Source organism: Octodon degus, unplaced genomic scaffold (assembly GCF_000260255.1).
Source record: "Octodon degus isolate 3935 unplaced genomic scaffold, OctDeg1.0 scaffold00230, whole genome shotgun sequence".
Taxonomy (NCBI): domain Eukaryota; kingdom Metazoa; phylum Chordata; class Mammalia; order Rodentia; family Octodontidae; genus Octodon; species Octodon degus.
In genome coordinates this window covers 692,041-710,248 of record NW_004524806.1, presented here as the reverse complement: position 1 = coordinate 710,248, position 18,208 = coordinate 692,041, and the positions used below count along the sequence as shown (strand labels likewise).

The 18,208-nt window shown below is 38.9% G+C and overlaps 1 protein-coding gene and 2 pseudogenes across 2 annotated transcripts in view; 2 read left to right on the top strand and 1 right to left on the bottom strand.

Annotated features, from left to right (window-relative positions):
* Positions 1-6,777, bottom strand: part of LOC101568386 (solute carrier family 5 member 4-like) — a 99,353-nt gene extending 92,576 nt beyond the window's left edge. Inside the window, 3 exon segments of the mRNA XM_012512561.2 lie at positions 4,721-4,825; positions 5,613-5,684; positions 6,616-6,777. Coding sequence (XP_012368015.1) covers positions 4,721-4,825; positions 5,613-5,684; positions 6,616-6,774 — 336 coding nt within the window. The 5' untranslated portion in view covers positions 6,775-6,777.
* A 5,641-nt stretch (positions 6,778-12,418) lies between these two features.
* LOC101562179 lies at positions 12,419-13,807 on the top strand (annotated as a pseudogene).
* A 1,315-nt stretch (positions 13,808-15,122) lies between these two features.
* Positions 15,123-17,333, top strand: LOC101567990 (annotated as a pseudogene). The gene has a single exon (XR_192868.1). The product of XR_192868.1 is annotated as a dipeptidyl peptidase 3 pseudogene (transcript).
* Positions 17,334-18,208: the final 875 nt, after the last annotated feature.

Below are 18,208 nucleotides of genomic sequence, written 5' to 3'. Positions count from 1 at the left end.
ATATATGAAAAAATGCTCCACATCACTAGCCATCTGTGAAATGCAAATTAAAACAACACTGCAATATCATCTCATCCTGGAAAGAATGGCTATTATAAAGAAATCACCCAACAACAAATGTTGGAGAGGCTGTGGGGAAATAGGTACCCTTCTCCACTGCTGGTGGGAATGTAGACTGATCATCCCTTATGGAAAGCAGTATGGGAACTCCTTAAAAAACAGGACTAGAAATCCCATTCAAACCAGCTATTCCATTACTGGGAATTTTCCCGGAAAATCTGAAAACATCATATCATAGTGATATATGTGTACCTATGTTTATAGCAGCACAGTTTGTGATAGTCAAATCTTGGAAACAACCATGATGTCTATCACCTGAGAAATGGATGAAGAAGATGTGGTATTTTTATACAATCAAGTATTATTCAGCTACAAAGAACGATAAACTTGAAGCATAAGCATATATTTATATTTAAGTGGATGCCACTTGAAGATATACTCAAAGTGAAATAAACCAGACTCACATGTGTAAATATCATAGTCTCCCTAGTATAAGAGCACAAAGGAAGAAATATAAATAGGTATAACACAATTAAAAAGAAAGTGAGACCTTGAGGATTAGACAATGAAGAGAGCAAGGAAAGAAATTAGGAAACATGATAGGGGTAAAGGCATACAATTGTATGCACAAGATGGCTAATGCAATATGCTGAGAAACATCAGCAGGTTTTCAAAACTAGGAGGTAATTGGTAGGATTCTTACCTGACCTAACTATATATGCTGATACCTGTGAACTAAGCAACTGCACTGATGAAAACAATATGTAATAGAAGGGTCACACTTGGAATGCCTGTCATTCTGATCTTCTAAACACGTGGTGCTTGCAAAAGGAAGAGGGTGGTGAATGAAGGCAGGACACAGAAAAAGGGGTGTTGTGGGTCTGTCGTGCTTCAGTGCTGTATATCATTAGTTTTCTAAACTTGTATGGAAAAATATGTAATTGTTTATTTCAATTTCTTAAAATATTCTTTAATTTTTTGTCATATTCTGTAGGGACTTAAAGTTTAATATATCAGTACTTGATGAAAAATACCTGTTTCATGTTATGCCTATGATGTTTGATATTCAGATAGATAGTGAAATTAAGCTCAACAACCTAGGTTGTAGGGTAGTAACAATAAGCTTCTCTTCTGGTGTGTGAACAACCTAAGTTTGCAGATCAAAAATTAGAGAAAAAGGAGGGCTGCAAGGAAAGCCAGTATTTTGGCTGTAGCCTTCCCAGGTCAGTGAAGACGCAGGACATAGGAGAACTTGTACTGTAACATCATGTAACTCAGTTGTGTCCCAAATTTTCTGATCAAGGAGATTATAGGACCACAGAGGAAAGTGATCAGTGATGTATAATGTACCTAAGGAGAGTCACATGGAGAGAAAACGTTCTCTCAAGCTTTCACAGAGAGAAAATTGGTCAAGCAATGGCCATGACTCATCCACGTGGCTGACACTGACAAAGGATCTACAAACTGCAGTACACAGTGTCAGGATAAATCCTGAGGGGATATGATCGACCTTATCAGATACAAAAGTTACATTTCTTGTTATATAGGTCTTGGTTTATCTTGGATGCAACCATCCAGCAGCAAAATGTAAAAATGAGGTATAAAAAGTAAAGCCATATTAGTATGCTGAGCTGTAAAAGGCTCAAGTCAACAACTTCTGACATTACCAGTCAAAAGGAAAATCCACTACTATTATGGACTACTGGAGTATTTTGGAATATCTTGCTGAACCTATAATATTTAAATGACAAAACTAAACAAAAAAGGGATACAAATCAATGACCATTTTGTATCTGCTTATTTAAAATAGGATAGGTATACATCCACATTCTCTTAATTCAATGAATGGAAAGATTTATTCTAAAAGTGTTTGTAAACAGGATATCATGTTTTCATCTTGTACAGTGAAAATTCACTAAGAAAACAGTATGCAACCTATTCATTATTGAAACTGTCCTGCTAATTTGATTTGAAACTGTCACATTGCTATTTGTCAATAAAACTATTGGAAAAAAATAAAACAAAATTATCTTAAATACCACTAAATGTTTATAGAACTAACTTTAAAATTTTTGTAAAGTTTATCAACAAATTATTTTAAAAATATGCAACATCTCCATATAGAAATATAATACATACAAATAATATGAAATCAGAATAATGTTCATATTTAGATTTGATAATGAAATATGATATGAATTTGTAAAATTATATGCTTAATACAGCTATATTTATAATACCAAGAAAACAAAAGTAAAAGAAAAAAATGGCTTATGTTGGAAAAATTTTGGTATGATGATAAGAACAATATTTTTTTCATTGTTGTTGCATTAAACATTGTAGGTACCTGTTTAATTATTCGATTGTGTGGCTTAACTCTGATGTTTACTTCCTGATTTTTGTCTGTTTCACCTAATTGTTATAATGCTGTTTGAAAGATCCCAAAGATTTTATGAATGTCTTTATTTTTGTTAGGTAAAGTTGGGTACAAAACAAAAAACAAAAAAACAAAGTATTGCGATACTTGTACAACTATTAATCCTTTCTTTTGTTCCTATGATATAGAGGTTATTATTTTTAGAGGCTGAGAATGTGCTACAAGATTTGTGGTGAAATGTGGTCATAATATGAGAGGTTCAGTCAGGTCCAGGCAGGTTACTAGAAGATCATACATTTACTCTGTGAAGGCATTCTCTTTTAATTTCAGCGGGTGAAAATTTTATTCTTAAATAGATAAAATCATCATAAAGATACTTGGAGATAGAAGAGTATTCCTATTGTCTACAAAGTCTCTCCACATATAACAATGTTGAAAAATAAGTTATATTACTATGAAATATTTATAGTTTTGCATGTATCACTTATGTTCCTCAAGAAGTCAGTGGAGGCAGATATTGAAAGTATAGTTATTTTTCTTATTGAACTGAGATTGAGCAACATAGAGACTAAGGAATGTCATGGGCTAAAAATAGAAGAGTAGTTATCTGCAACTTGATAACCACATTCAGCTGGGCTATAAATCATTCTGATTCTGACTATAAGGAGCATCAATAAAACAAAATGAAACTCTGACCATAGGAGATATCTTGAGGATGGTTGAATATGGGGGTCATTGATACTGGTAAAATAAAATTAGAGAGAAAATCTTCAAGAGGGAGGTTGTTGCAGTTTATGTCTAGATGTCTCTCTAAAACCTCATTGGTAGGACTATGGGAGGTGACTGAATTATGAGGGTATGATTACCAAGAGTGGATTACTACACCAATGAATATTATAGCTAAATATAAGGTTGGAAGGTGAAGCCTGGTTTGAGGTGAGTCGTTGGCATTATGGCCTAGAAGGATCTGCCTAGCCTCCTTCCTCCCCTGGTGTCTCTTTGCTTCCCTGCCAGGCCATAAGCAAGCCTCCTCTGCCAAGCATCTCTTCCATGCCACACTGAGCTATAGTCAGCAAACTATCACATAAACCTCTACAAATTGTAGGCCAAGATAAGCCTTTCCTCCTTTAATCTGTGGGTGTTGCTTGTTATAACCCAATAAAGACAAAGTAGCTTAGAAAAAGGGCCAAAGGTGTTTGTGATAACTTGAAATCACTTACTTTAGATAAGCAATCTAATTTAGATAAACAATCTAAATTTTCACAACAAGGGGACTGGGGAGATGAATCAATGGAATAAGTGCTTCCCTGGCGAGTGCAAGGTCTTGAGTTCAATCCGTTTCTCAAAAAACAATTTTTTTTCCACAACAGTGCAGCTTTCTTCCACACAAGCATTTTCTTCTGACCATTGTGCAAATACATATACTCAAAAATGCTGTAAAGGACAAGATGAAAAAGAACAGAAACAACTCAGACTACCTAAGAACTATTTATGATATTATCATCACATGCCTGGCTATGGGACAGGTGACAGTGTGGAATGCATGGAATAGAGCATTTGGCCCTTAACCTGAAAGAATTTAAGGTCTGATTAAGGGGACACAGTTTCTATGAAATGAAAATAGGGCAATTAATTAGTAATTAATCACTAATTCTAGCAGGTTCTAACTAGTATCTCACAAATCACTCACCATTGTGTAAATACATTAGATTCTTCTTGAACAGTTTCTACTCATCCTTCTGGCATCAGTATAGCAAGTTGACATGTGCCATACCCCATCTATTCTCGATTTTTCTCCTACTTGATCTGTTAATACATTGTAGATGGTTCTATTTTCCTGTTTTTCCAAACTCTAGTGGCTGTATGTATTCTTCTTCCACCAAAAACTAAAGATCTCAAAAGCAGGGACCATTGCTTTTAGATTTAAAAATTTCATTTGTCTAGTATATGACTGGATACATACTGTTCTTGGAGGAATGATAAATTCAAAAGCTTTAATGGTCAAAGAGGAAAAGTAAAATTAAGGATTTAATCATAAATAAATGATCATACAGGTGGTTAGAGCCACTTGAGCAAAAGTTCAGAGGTGATTAGCCATATATCTGGAATGGTGCTGGCAGAATGGGGCTATAGAGGTACTGCAGGTCTAGGATAAAGAAAACTAAAAACCAAACCAAAAACAAGAACAGTCTATCCAGAGTACACAAAAACCTTGGATATAAGTTTGCTTGAGGTGTATTGATATTTTCTTGAGTTAAAGAAAAATTCTGTGCTATCACTTACATTCCATTCAACTGCTCCAATGGCAATCCCAGAGGCGGCTGCTGTCCCAGCTATGCCCACAAAGTGGCTACTGCCAATATTACTGGCGAAGATCGAGGCACCCATCTACAGTGCAAGAGAACACACCAGGGTTAGAGTTCACATATCCAAGTCAGACTGTTTGAAATCAGATGTTGAGATGTGTCAATTGCTGCACCTTAGAGCAACAGTAACATACTATGTCCTAAGGGCAAAATCCAGTGTATTGTCATGTGTTTGTGGACCATAGTGGAAGAATGTTTTAAATTGTTAAGTGTCTATAGTGGTTTGAACATGAAACAAATGCTAATATGTTCAAAAGTGAAAACCTGCAACAACAACAACAACAACAACAATAATAATAATAATCATTATTCTATATTCATTTTGTTGAGAAAGAAATAGCATTGAGAAGTTTCAAAACAGGTTAGTAGGACAGTTAGCATTAACAGTTAGTAGTACTGAAGGTACTCAAATGAAAGAATAAATTTGCTTTCAAATGATGATTGTATGTTTTTTGAATCAGATCGCAGCCTAGTTAAAGCCTCTCATTAACAATTTAGGTCTTAGGGCCGGGGAGATGGCTCAGTAGAATAAGCACTTGCCTGGCAAGTGCAAGGTCCTGAGTTCAATCCCCGGTACCTCAAAGAAAAGATTTAGGTCTTGGGCAATGTACCCAGGTCCTCCTTCTGTTGCTCTCTTGGACAGAAGCTTTCTTTCTCCCAGTAAATATTCTGCTCTTAAAAACTATCAGGAAAAAACCATCTATAAAGAGACAAGGAGTATACAGCAGGCATCATCAAACCCCTATTACTTTCTACACTTACACTTAAACACACACACAGACACGCACAATTTATTTTGAGCAACTTACTGTCCACCAGACCATATCTCGACCAGCCAGGAAGAAGCCTCCAACACTGCTTCGGTTGGTCCTCAGCATTGCCTGAGCAGAAAGACATAAGACATACTACCATAAGAGGTGGTAGTAGTGGGGGGTAAAACAATAGCAGTCACACCCAAGACACTGTAGATGCTAATGACTCTCCAGCTGGCATGCTAACAATGGTGACTTTCCAGCACGCCTATAGAAATAATATTTTCTAAAAATTGCAATGCAACATCAATTTTTGATGGATTTCAAAACATGTTTCCTTAAACATTTAGAGCTAAAGATACTTCAAGGATCATATTCTGCAAAACTGCTATTTACTTTCATTTGTAGAACAATGTGTGATATCATTAGTACAGTACGTAGGTGAAAATTTGCAGCCTTGAATTTATTGCTAAAAGAGAAAAATAAATTGTATACAAATTGTGTTTAACTTATAGGTTAGAAAATCAATAAACACAAAGGAAATTAAACAAAATGAGATAATAAAAATATTTTTTTGACATTGTGGCAGATGGTGGAGGTGCCTGGTAGCACAGGTTTGTAGGTCCCAGTCCTATGGGGTTGCTAGGGGAATAAATACACTCATGATAAACATTATTTTTAATATTTTATTCACTTATTTATTGGATACAGGGTCTCACTATGCAGTTCAGACTTGCAGTGATCCTTCTGTCTCAGTCTCCATAGGGCTGGGATTACAGGTGTGTGCCACTACACCTGGTCTTAAGGTGACTCAACATGTTCACACAACATGCAGTACCAGGGATCAAACTCAAGTTCTTGCACTTGCCAGATAGGCACTTAGACCACTGAGTTATCTCCCCATCCGTATAAATGTTACTTATGACATAAGGAAGATAATGATTCAGACATTAGGAAAGTGTTAGTGTTGCCTCATTTGTCAGGCTACATTTCTCCCACCCTAAGGCACATTACCCTAACCCTGGAGCCCAACCAGAAACTTCCCTGGAATCTTACATACCCATAGACCAACAGCAATCACCGCCAAAAAGTAGATGACAATGACAGAGATGTCAGCAGCATTTTGAATGCGCTCTGACAGTGCAGGCAGCTCAGGGGTTCCAGCTGTTGTACTGGGGCTTACTGTGCTGGCCATAGCTGCAGGTGGTACAGTCCCCATCCCAAGGATGGCCACTTCTTTATGTAAGTGCTGGGTTAATGATCAACTTCAGGCAGGTGGTACAAGCTATCCCCTGCACATTGGAACCTTAAAACTTTTTCCTTTGGATTCAGGAAGTGACACAGTGATCTTGTAGTGGTTAGTGTTCAAGGAAGTCTACTGTGGGAATGACAGTGATGGGCCAGAAAAGGGGAAACACTCACAAGTGAACAGTGGTGTGTTCATTGAATGGAAAGAAAAACATTTAAGAGGAATTAGAGTAGCTCTAGTGAGAGGTAGAGAAAGTCATAGGGAAATGAGGAGGAGGTGGAAGGTACAGAGGTGAAGGTCCAGGAATGGATTAGGAGGAGCAGAGGGTGACAGTTTCTTATAACACAGATAACATCCTTGATCACAATGCTTTTATTCTTTGAAAATGAAGTTAAGTAACCACTTAGAAGTTTCTAAAACCATGTATATATCTGAAACAAGTCCTCCAGTGGACTCCATGATATACTCCAAGATATGGGTGGTTATGCAGTATAGGGAAATACCTTTAAAAGCAGCATAACATAAAATATACATAGCATAAAGCCTAGCATTAAAGCATCTTGAATGTGCAATTTAGTGGCATTAAGTACATTTGCAATGTTGGGCAATTATCTTTATTTTGCATGTTCAGAAAAATTTTAAAAATCATGTGTTTAATAAATGAGAAGAAATACTATAATTTGTCCCATATAGTTTATTTATGATATATAACCATCCATCAAGCCTCTTGGTGAGGTAGGAACAGTGTGGAAAATAACACACAGAGAACTCCTTTCAGCAAATGATATTTCCCTATCCTTATCACTCTGTACACTTTATAATATCTATTGAACTATTTACATTAATTTATCTGTTCGAAGTAGAGCATACAGGTGTAATCATATAATACTTAGCATTTTCTGTCTGACTGATTTCACTTAACATAATTTTTTCAAGGCTCACTCACATTGTGGCATGTGTCAAAATTTTTCCTTCTTTAAAAAAATTAGTTGTTATTTTTATTAACACATTTTTGTGTTACATAATGGTTAAGATTAGTTATTTATAAAATTGCATGTATTTATTATAGTTTATTCATCTGTCAATGGATACTTGGGTTATTAGACTTTGTTAGCAGAACAAGACTCACTCCATAGGAGTGAGACTTTCTTTTACAGGGCAGGAGGCTGAAACCCCAAACAGCATAGTCTCCAGTTTCAGGCCCCACATACAGAGTAGATAGTGGAATCATGAAGAGGGAGAATCACGCAAGAAAACAAAGAGGGGACAATGAATCAGGTTTTTCCCATATCATAACAACTCTATCTGAAGAAATATTAAGAGGCTGTGCGTGAACTATTCTATTTCCCCAGTGGTTTGAGTGCTTTCTATCAGGTACATTTTCTTGAAGATTCCACCACCCAATAGCTCCATCTGGGAATGAGCCTCTAATCACCTAGGTATTTGCTGAACTCACAATCTATACCCAAACCATAGCTGGCTCTTTTCACCATTTGCTGTTGGAAACAATACTGTTACAAGCTTTGGTGTCTGGGCATCTATTTGAATGTCTGATTTCAGTTCTTGTGGGTACACAGTCAGACCATATGACATTTGTGTTTTATACTGTCTAGGAAATATACCAAAATGTTTTCATAGCAACTATACTACTTTTTATCACCACCAGTAATACACAAGTGTTTAGTTTTTCTTCAGCCTTGCCGATATTTTTTTCTGTTTAAAAATCATACCCATCTTGTTAGGTATTAAGTAACCATTGTTTTGATTTAAATTTCTAATAGTATGTGTAATGATGTTGGCCATTATTTGATGTGCTATCAGGCATTTGTGTACATTATTGGAGAAGCATTTGTTCAAATCCTTTGGCTATTATGGAATTAGATTGCTTGCTTTTGTTTGCCAATCAATTATTCTTAGTTTTTTTCCTTGTGTTTTTGTTATCATGTGGTAAATGAAATAATGTCACTTGAATAAAGTAATTGTAAAATCCAATGCCATGAAGTATTTTAGAGGAGCAAGATAGTTGATAAAAAGTTACCATTGTGCTTTGCTTCTACACACACACACACACACACACTTGCACAAACGCACACACACACACACACACACACACACAGGTCAAAGCAAAGAAAAAAATAATGCCTATTTCATTGGTGTATTTGTGGCAGAATGCTTGAGTACAGTGAAGTAATTAGAGCAACATTGCCAAGAACAGAAGCATAGAAACTTACAATGGTTGTATAAAGAAAAGAATGAAGTATCCATTTTCTACTGACTTATTTCTCCAAGTAAGATCAATCCTGAACCAAGAACTTCCTTTGCAGTGGGGAAAGTGTAGGCAGGAGGCACATAGAAGAATCTACTGATGTCACAATTATGTGAATATTTTCTGATACAGAAGCTTGCAACCCTCGCAAGGCTTGAGACAGTTTTGGGATCTTCAAAGAAAGCATACTGCTTAATTGCACTGTAGAAAAATCTTATTTCACATTGTGCCTTATCCTACCTGGACTCCACAATGTCACTTTCCTGAAAATTTTCCTGCTAGGGATTCTGTGAAGCAACCCAGTGGCTACCACCCAAATTTCAAATGAGTGGACTCTAAAATCTCTATCAGGCACCTCCCAATTCATTGCCACTGCCCTATAAATTTCTGTGGCCAGGCCCCCCTCTTGCACTAGGAAACTGAAACTCCATTACTGGGCAAGATGTGTAGCATAAAACTGGGCCTGCAAGCACAGTCATGTCCCTGCATAGGCCTTGGGTATTTCTCACACACCACCCAAACAATCGAGCTATCACGCTCAGAGTCACAGCAAAGTTCTCCGATTTAAAAAATGTAATCTTAACTCACAGAGCAACATCAGACTGGGATACCTAAAGGCATCATCAGTGTTTTTAAGGCTGAAGAAACTTCATGTGAAATGTGATTTAGCTGCTCCAAAGCCATTTTAGCTTTTACAACTGATGACTCGGGAAGCATCTCTAGGCAAGTCTTTAACTTAAAAGCTTCTATAAAATCAGTAGGAGCACATGACCCACCAGATTACCAAACACTCAGAGTCAGAACATGAGATATTTGAACTGCAAGGTAATATGTTGCCTTCTTCTGCAAAGAATAATCAAAAAATCAAAAAAATGGAAGTAAAGCAATAAATTGAAGACTATAAAAATAATTTGATGAGAAATTCACAAAAGTGAATGCAAATATTTCAACTAAAGCAGGAAAACAATTTGTTCTCTGAATAAAAATTTAGTCAAGATATAGATCTGAGAAATTATAGATCTGAACTCAAAGGAAATAACAATATAGAAGAAAACCTGAGCAGCAGAATTTCTGATCTCAAAGACATTTTCTCTTAAATAACACAAAAAGAATCTGTAAGACTATGCGACACCATCAAGGCAAAAGAAAACATTTGACTGTTGCGTGTTCAAGGAATGAGGGAAAGGGAAATGAAATAGAAAAGCTTCTCAGTGAAATAACTGCTGAAAACTTTTGAAATCTTGGAAGAGTTATATATGGCAAGATCCAGGAAGTTTGAAGAACCCCAACTGGATTGACCTTTGTGTTACATGACATGGTTATTCTTTGTCATGTTCATAAGATATCCTTTTGTTTCCCCACGTCCAGGGAACAGTGGAACTATGCCCAGAGAAGACTGTATAAATATTACCTGAAGTGCATGGAAAACTATTATTATCTTTAAAGATAATCTCATTCCTTGCCTGTATGCTATGATAACTGTTCCTTGAAAGGTTGATCATGCAATCAACTCATACAAGCTAATGTTTATATAGTTTCCAGTGATAAGTAGGCGCAGAAGAGAGGATGGGAGAAAATAACTGTGAATTGTCCATTCTGCCACCACTAGACATTCTGTTGAATTACTGTCCAGCTCACCAGCACTAGCATTTTCATGTTAGTAAGTTTCTATGCAGTCTATGTCTCATATACAGTCCATTCACCTATTGGTGGACATGTCTACTATGACTAAGATGTAGCTATCACAAGTTGTGCTGCTATGAATATGGAATCTTTGAGAGTTTTAGTGCTACTTCATTTTCATTACTCAACACTGATCTTTTAAGATTTTATATGTCTACTTGTTTTTCGGCTGAAATCAGAATAAAATTCTGTTACCTGCTGCAACAGGGATGGAACAGAAGATGGTACATTGAATGAAATAAGCCAGGCACAGAAAGATAAGTACTTTGTATTTTGATGCATATGTATAAACAAAATTTTAATACTATAGAATTATAGGTTAAAATAGAGGGAAAGGAAAGTAGAGAATAGTGAGAATAATGGGTTATGGGATAGTGAATGGCAAACTATGCTTAGGTAGAAGGAAAAAGTTGTAGTGTTGGACAATTGAGAGAGGTGAGTGTGTCTTATATATTTTAAAAGCCAGAAGAGAGGAATTAAGATTCTAAACACAGGGGCTGGAGAGAGAGCTCAGAGGCATAAGCACCTACCCAGCAAGATCAAGGTCTTGAGTTAGATTCTTGGCCTCACAATGGAGGCTCTGTAACCCTAGGCTGGCCTGGAACTGGGTGTGGTGGCACATGCCAGTAATTCCACTATTCTGTGAGATAGAGACAGGAGGATCACTGGGAGTTGGAGACCATCTTAGGGGCTACAAAAGTGAGCACAAGGCCATCCCAAACTGCATAGTGATACCCTTTCTTAAAATAAAAAAGTAAGGGGTCTGGGAGATAGCTCCATGGTCTAAGTGCTTGCCAGGAAAGTATAAGGACCTGGGTTCAATCCCCGGAACCCTGTGAGCCATACTGGTCATGAAAACTGGGCGTGGTGGTGCATGCGTGTAATCCCAGCACTGGGGAGGGTGAGACAGGAGGATCTCTACAAGTCTGAGCTATGTAAGGAGACTCTGTACCAAATAAATAAATAAAAGATTAAGAAATTAAAATAAATAAGTAAAAATATATAAAAAAGATACTGAACATGAAGTAACAATAAATGTTTAAGATGACACAAATGCCAATTACCCTGGTTAATCATTATGCATTGTGCACACATGTCAAAATATGCTATGGTGACTCACAAATATCTGTAAGAATTGCATGCTAATTAGAACACAGTGGATTAATAAACTTTTGAATAAAATGAAAGTGGATGACACAGCATATCCAAACCAAAACTGTAAAAGTAATACTAGGATGGGAATGTATAGCAATAAATGTTTAAATTGAAAAGAAAGATTCCAAACAATCAGTCAAATAAAGTACCTCAGGTAACTAGAAGAATAAAAAACAAAGCAAACCCAAAATGAGGAAAAGGAAAAGAGTAAAAATCACAGTCGAAAAACAAAATTGAAACAACACACAAAGGAAAATGAAACAAAATTGTTTTTATCAACTTGGAGCTACACTCAAAAGAACAAAGAAGAGTGTAAGAAATACAAACTCAAATGTGTAAAAAGACCTGACAATTGATACCAGCAAAATACAAGGATTATAAGATACTGTAAATAATTATATATAAAAATATTGAAAAGCCTATTTCAGACATGCTGGCAATTGTGTGTGACCTTGATTAATAAAAGGCTATAAATAACATCAAAAAAAGTTAGGACTGCGGGGAAGGACCATGCGCTGCGTGGGCGCGGGGAGTGTTGGGCTGCACTGGAATGCCCTCCTAGGCCTCACCACTGCAGCTGAGCGCCTTTAAGTCAGCAGAGTCTGCTGCTTGCTGTGGGACCTCCCGCCTCTCTGGTGCTTGCCTGACCCTAGGAGCTGCGGATTGATTGGATCCTGTGCTGAAGACGTTTCCTGAACAACAAGAAAGAGGAGTTTGTAAGTGTCTGGTTCCCAGATCCGAGGATCCAGAAAGAAGACTTTTGGCAAGGACTGTGAGATATGTATTCATACTAAGAGCACGTGCTTTACAACGAAAACATCCCGTGTAGGAAGAAGATACAGAGAATTTGTGGGGTTGAGAAAGAGACTCCAGAGTAACGCGCTGCTGGTGCAACTGCCGGAACTTCCACCTAAAAACCTAGTTTTCAACATGAACAATCATCAGCAGGTTGATCAGCGTCACCGGGGTTTGGAAGATTTCCTCAGAGAAATATTAAGGAACACAGTTTTGCTTTCTGACTGCAGCCTTCACCTCTTCCTGCAGAGCCACCTGTACTCCGAGGGCATTCAGGCATGTTTTTCTGGGCAGACCAAATACTCAGCAGAAGAAGCCATTTACAATTTTGCCTGAATAAATAGACACTTCCCCGAAGAAGAAAGAAAATGATGTAGATTGTATTCAGAAAGTTTTTTTTTTTTTGAGAATCACATTGCCTGTATTAATCATTAAATAAATCATCATTACACAAAATACTTGAGTTACAGGCTTTGGGAGTAGAAAAAGAACCTTTTACTGTTCAAAACATTTGGTTCTCTTTTCTTTTCTTTTTTTCTTTTTTCTTTCTTTCTTTCTTTCTTTCTTTCTTTCTTTTTTTTTTTTTTTGGTGGAACCGGGGATTGAACTCAGGCCCTTGCACTTGCCAGCCAAGTGCTTATTTAACTAAGTCATCTCTCTGGCCCCCCAAAACATTTCTTAACTAGGAAAGTTTACTGCTCTCCTCTAGTCAAAATTTTAAACTTTTGAACTTTTTGCTTACTCTTTTTGAAAAACTTTTATTGAGAGACAAATAGCAATGAGACAGTTTCAAAACTGAATAGTAGGACAGTTTCAATAATTAATACATTGCATATTGTTGTCTTCTTAGTGATTATTCATAGTACAAGATATAGACATGATATCCTGTCCAAAACACTATTAGAACAAATCTTTCTATTCATTGAGTTAAGACAAAGTAGCTGTATATCTATTCTAACTATTTTGAATAAAACAGATACAAAATGATCCTTCATTTGTATCCCCCTTTTTTGTTCAGAAAGTTCATCCTCTGGGCTTGGACACAGTAGTGATGACTGCAGTTAATATGGAAATTAAATAAGTACAACTCCACAGGAATCTTGATAAAGAATTCTAATGTATATTAGGAATAGCAAATTGTGTTCAGTCATAGAGAAGAAAGCCTGCTAACAATATATTCTTACCTAAAGCTCACTGTCACAATATCACATATTTAAATTGCTAAACATGGTGGTTTCTATTATTAGTGGTACATGTTTTTATGCTATCTGATTTTACCCAAGTTTTTGCATAAAGCTAAAAGCCTGTGAATGCCATACTTTCCTTTATCACCAAATATTATTGGTAAACAAGATCCTGCCTTCCAATGAATGTTTTATATGTTTAAAAATTCCCAGCTGGTTTTATTGAACTTTAAAAGATAGTATATAGATAGCATTTAAAATGTAGCTAGAACATTCCTTCTGTATCAATGGGGCAGTTCTGTTAACGTGGCATGTGTGATGTTTGCAACTGTGAGGAGAACAGCGTGGACCAGACTGCTTCAGATATGGGGCAGATATTTTGTGGATATATTCTCTGCACTGGCAAAAACACTTCACTTTTGAGTGTTCAATTGAAATATTTAAGAGTAATTAATCTTTCCAGTATTGTTTTACCCTGTGATGGAAAATGTATCTTATGAAGAAAGATGTATTAAGATAATGTTTACATCTTAGAGAAAACAGAAATAGTGTTAGCCATTTTAGTTATGTTTGCAGTGGGTACATTCAGAAATGCATTTTTCATTGTCTAAAATCAGCTTCAACAAAGAGTACTTGAAACCAAATCATTTGGTCTCATTGTTATCGTGTCAGTGGAATTACAGGTTAATGATTTATTTGCTGGCCAACATAATTTCTAATCACTACATAACTTTAAGTATCAGTGATGGCTTCTTACTACTCAATTCAGAAGAAGGATCTTATAAAAAATTACTAAATTTATTTTTATCAATAAACATTCCCATCATTTTGAAAAGGATGTCAACTTGCCAATTTCAGAGTTCATTCATCATTTGTAAAAAGGCTTTCTTTTTAGGCACCTACCTGAAGGTTGATATTTTAATAAAATGTCTGTATATGCTCATGTGGGCCAGAGATAAAGTGCCTTAGATAAACTATGTTGAAATTCAAATTTCAGATGAGGCAGCATTTTCTTGAGATAACGATCCAACTTTCTCTGATTGTATAGTACAAAGTATCTCTGTGAATGCAATGGGCAGATATTTTCACATAGCTGGGATAACTTGTTGTTTTAATGTTACTTATGAAGCACAGGGGAACAAAGGCTGCTACAGAAGGTACCTTTTCATTTTAACTGAGAGTTTAAAAGTTATGATAGGAGTGAGTTTGCAAATGGAGCAGCAGCTGTGGAGCCTATGGCGGATACCCAGTGCATGCTACGCAAAGACACTGTTGTGTTTATCCTGGACTGCCGTGAGGCCTTCTGCCTGCTGTTACCCACAGAGAGACTTTATGTCCACTACCTGTCCTGGGCCACCAGTATGGAGACCTGGTTGTGCTGCTGCAGAGACCTCCTCTGAGGCCCACTACATCTATGCCTTGCTCAGCCACCTCTTTCTTGCCTAAAACCTTAACCAACTGCACTAGCATGCTCTGACTGAGGGCTCACAGAGGAGGAGTGTCAGTCATTTCTGGTCTATGCTGCAGGGGTCTACTCCAATATGGGCAACTACAAGTCCTTTGGCGACACCAGGTTTGTTCCCAACCTGCCCAAGGAGAAGCTGGAACATGTGATGCTGGGATGCAAGGCCATGCAGTAGTGACCAGAAGAAGTGAGGGTCCTCTTGCCGACCTGCGGAGAGCTTGTTTTCTCTGGAGCCCAAGCTTCGGCACCTCTGGCTAGGGAAAGAGGGAATCACCACCTATTTCTCTGGGGATTGCACCATGGAAGATGCCAAACTCACTCAAGATTTTCTGGACCTCCAGAATCTCAGTGCCTACAACACACATCTCTTCAAGGAAGTGAAACAGCAAGGGAAGGCCAGTTACCAGGTGCAGCTGGTTTCTGTACTCAGTGCAGACACCCTTCTAGTCTCTGAAGTGACTTCCAAGCTGAAGAGCTACGACTTTCAAGGGAACTATTTCCATGTGACCTGGGGGGACTATGCTCCCATCCTCCAGAAGGTGGTAGAATACTTGGCAAAAGTGAAGGCTTACGTGGTGAACAGTTACCAGGAGCAGATGTTGGCCCAGTATGTGGAGAGCTACACCTAGGGCTCCATCAAGGCCCACAAGAGGGGCTCCCACTTCTGGATCCAGGACAAAGACTCCATTGTGGAGAGTTACATCAGGTTCCTTGAGATCTACCATGATCCGTTTGGTTCCCAAGGAGAGTTTGAAGGCTTTTTGCCCATGGTTAACAAGGCCATGAGTGCAAAATTTGAGCAACTGGTAGCAAGTGCAGAACAGCTTCTGAAGGAACTGCCCTGGTCCCTGGCCTTCAAGAAGGGCAAGTTCCTCACCCAAACTTTGGATGAGGAACTTGGATGTCCTCACCTTCACAAGCTCTGGCATTCTTGCTGGCATCAACATCCCCAACTATGATAACCTGTGGCAAACAGAAGGATTTAAGAATGTGTCATGGGGGAATGTGCTAGCAGTTACCTATACCATGCAGTGGGAAGAAGCTGACATTTCTGGAGGAGGAGGACAAAGACCTGAATACCCATTGGAAGGGGCCCTCCTTCTACCTGCAGGTGGGCGTTCATGAGCTACTGGTTCATGGCAGCAGCAAGCTCTGCACAGGATGAGAAAGGAGTGTTCAGCTTTGCCCCAGAGACAGTGATCAACCCAGAGACTGGAGAGCAGATTCAGAGCTGGTAATGGAGTGGGGAGATGTGGGACAGCAAATTCAGCACCATTGCCTCAAGTTATGAAGAGTGTTGCACCAGGAGTGTGGGTCTATACCTGTACCTCAGTCCTCAAGTGCTGGAGATCTTTGGCTTTGAGGGAGCTGGTGCAGAAGATGTGATCTATGTGAACTGGCTCAAAATGGTTTGGGCAGGGCTGCTGGCTCTTGAGTTCTATACCTTAGAGGCCTCCACCTGGTGACAGGCTCACATTCAGGCTGGCTTTGTGACCTTGAGGATTTTGCTGGAGGCTGGCAAGGGGCTTGTTACAGTTGCTCTCACCACAGGATCCAATGGGCTCCCAGATGTCCAGATCTTGATCCCAACAAGATCTAGTTGGTGGGCAGGCCCGCCCTGGAGTGGTTCCTATGGAGGCTACAGGTAATGCAATCTGCAGGGGATGTGGTCAGCTTGTGGGCCCTGTATGAAGGGTATGCATCAGTCACTGACACTCCCCCTGAGTGCTTCCTCACCCTCAGGGATACAGTGCTGCAGTGCAAGGAATCCCGGAAGCTCATTGTACAGCTCAACACTTGTCTGGAAGGTTCAGAAGTGCAGCTTCTTGAGTATGAGGCCTTAGAAACTGGACTCATCAGATCCTTCTCTGAGCACTTCCCAGAGGATGGGCCTGAGTTGGAGGCAGTTCTCACACAGCTGGCCATTGCTGATGTCCAATTCTGGAAGAGCCCTAGGGAGGCCCATTCTGTCCAAGCTTGAAGATTTTGTGTGGCTCCTCCATTTACTGCATCAAACCAGAGCTGTGTCTGGTCCTGCACTGCATAATTGGAACATAGGGGAGGGGCAGGAGCTGGAACTCTGGTGCTAACTCAGCAGAGGGTGGTGACATTTAACCCTTCTATTTATTGACACTTGCTGGTTTACCAAGAGCTTCCCTTAAGTTATTTGATCTGTGCTTTCATCTGTGGAATGTACATTAGAGGGCTCTTTATCTGGTTTCCCAGGTGAGCAAAGGCTGTTCTGAGAAATGATTGACCTAGATCCTGGAGGCAGTATAAGACAGAGTTGGAGTTCAAAACGTTCTGACCAAGTCCTAGCCCAGGCCTGGTGAGTGTGTGGAACAGCTTCCAGCTACCCTGAGCCAGCAGGACCTACTACTGGTCCCAGCCCAGGTGCAACATGGGTGAGACGCTCTTCCACCCCCTCGGTATAGCCCCCACCACTCTGCAGCACAAACCCACGGTGCCTGAGTAGGAATTTCTGTCGCGTTCCAGGAACCCCCAGACATAGTCCTAGCCCAGGCCTGGTGAGTATGTGGCAGAACTTCCAGCTACCCTGTGACAGTGGGACCTACTACTGGTCCCAGCCCAGGCACAGCATGGGTGAAACCCTCTTCAACCCCCTCGGGACATCACCCACCACTCCGCAGGACCTCCCCCACCACACTCTCCAAGAAGGAATTTCTGCCGTGTTCCAGGAACCCCCAGATGCAGCCCTAGCCCAGGCCAGATCTGCACCTGAACTTCAGTACTTGCTAATGTTATAACTATAACGAAAATCTACAACAAAGGTCAGAAGACAGTGCTACACAAAATGACAAGAAGGAGCAAAATGCAACTTCAGAACCCAAGCCC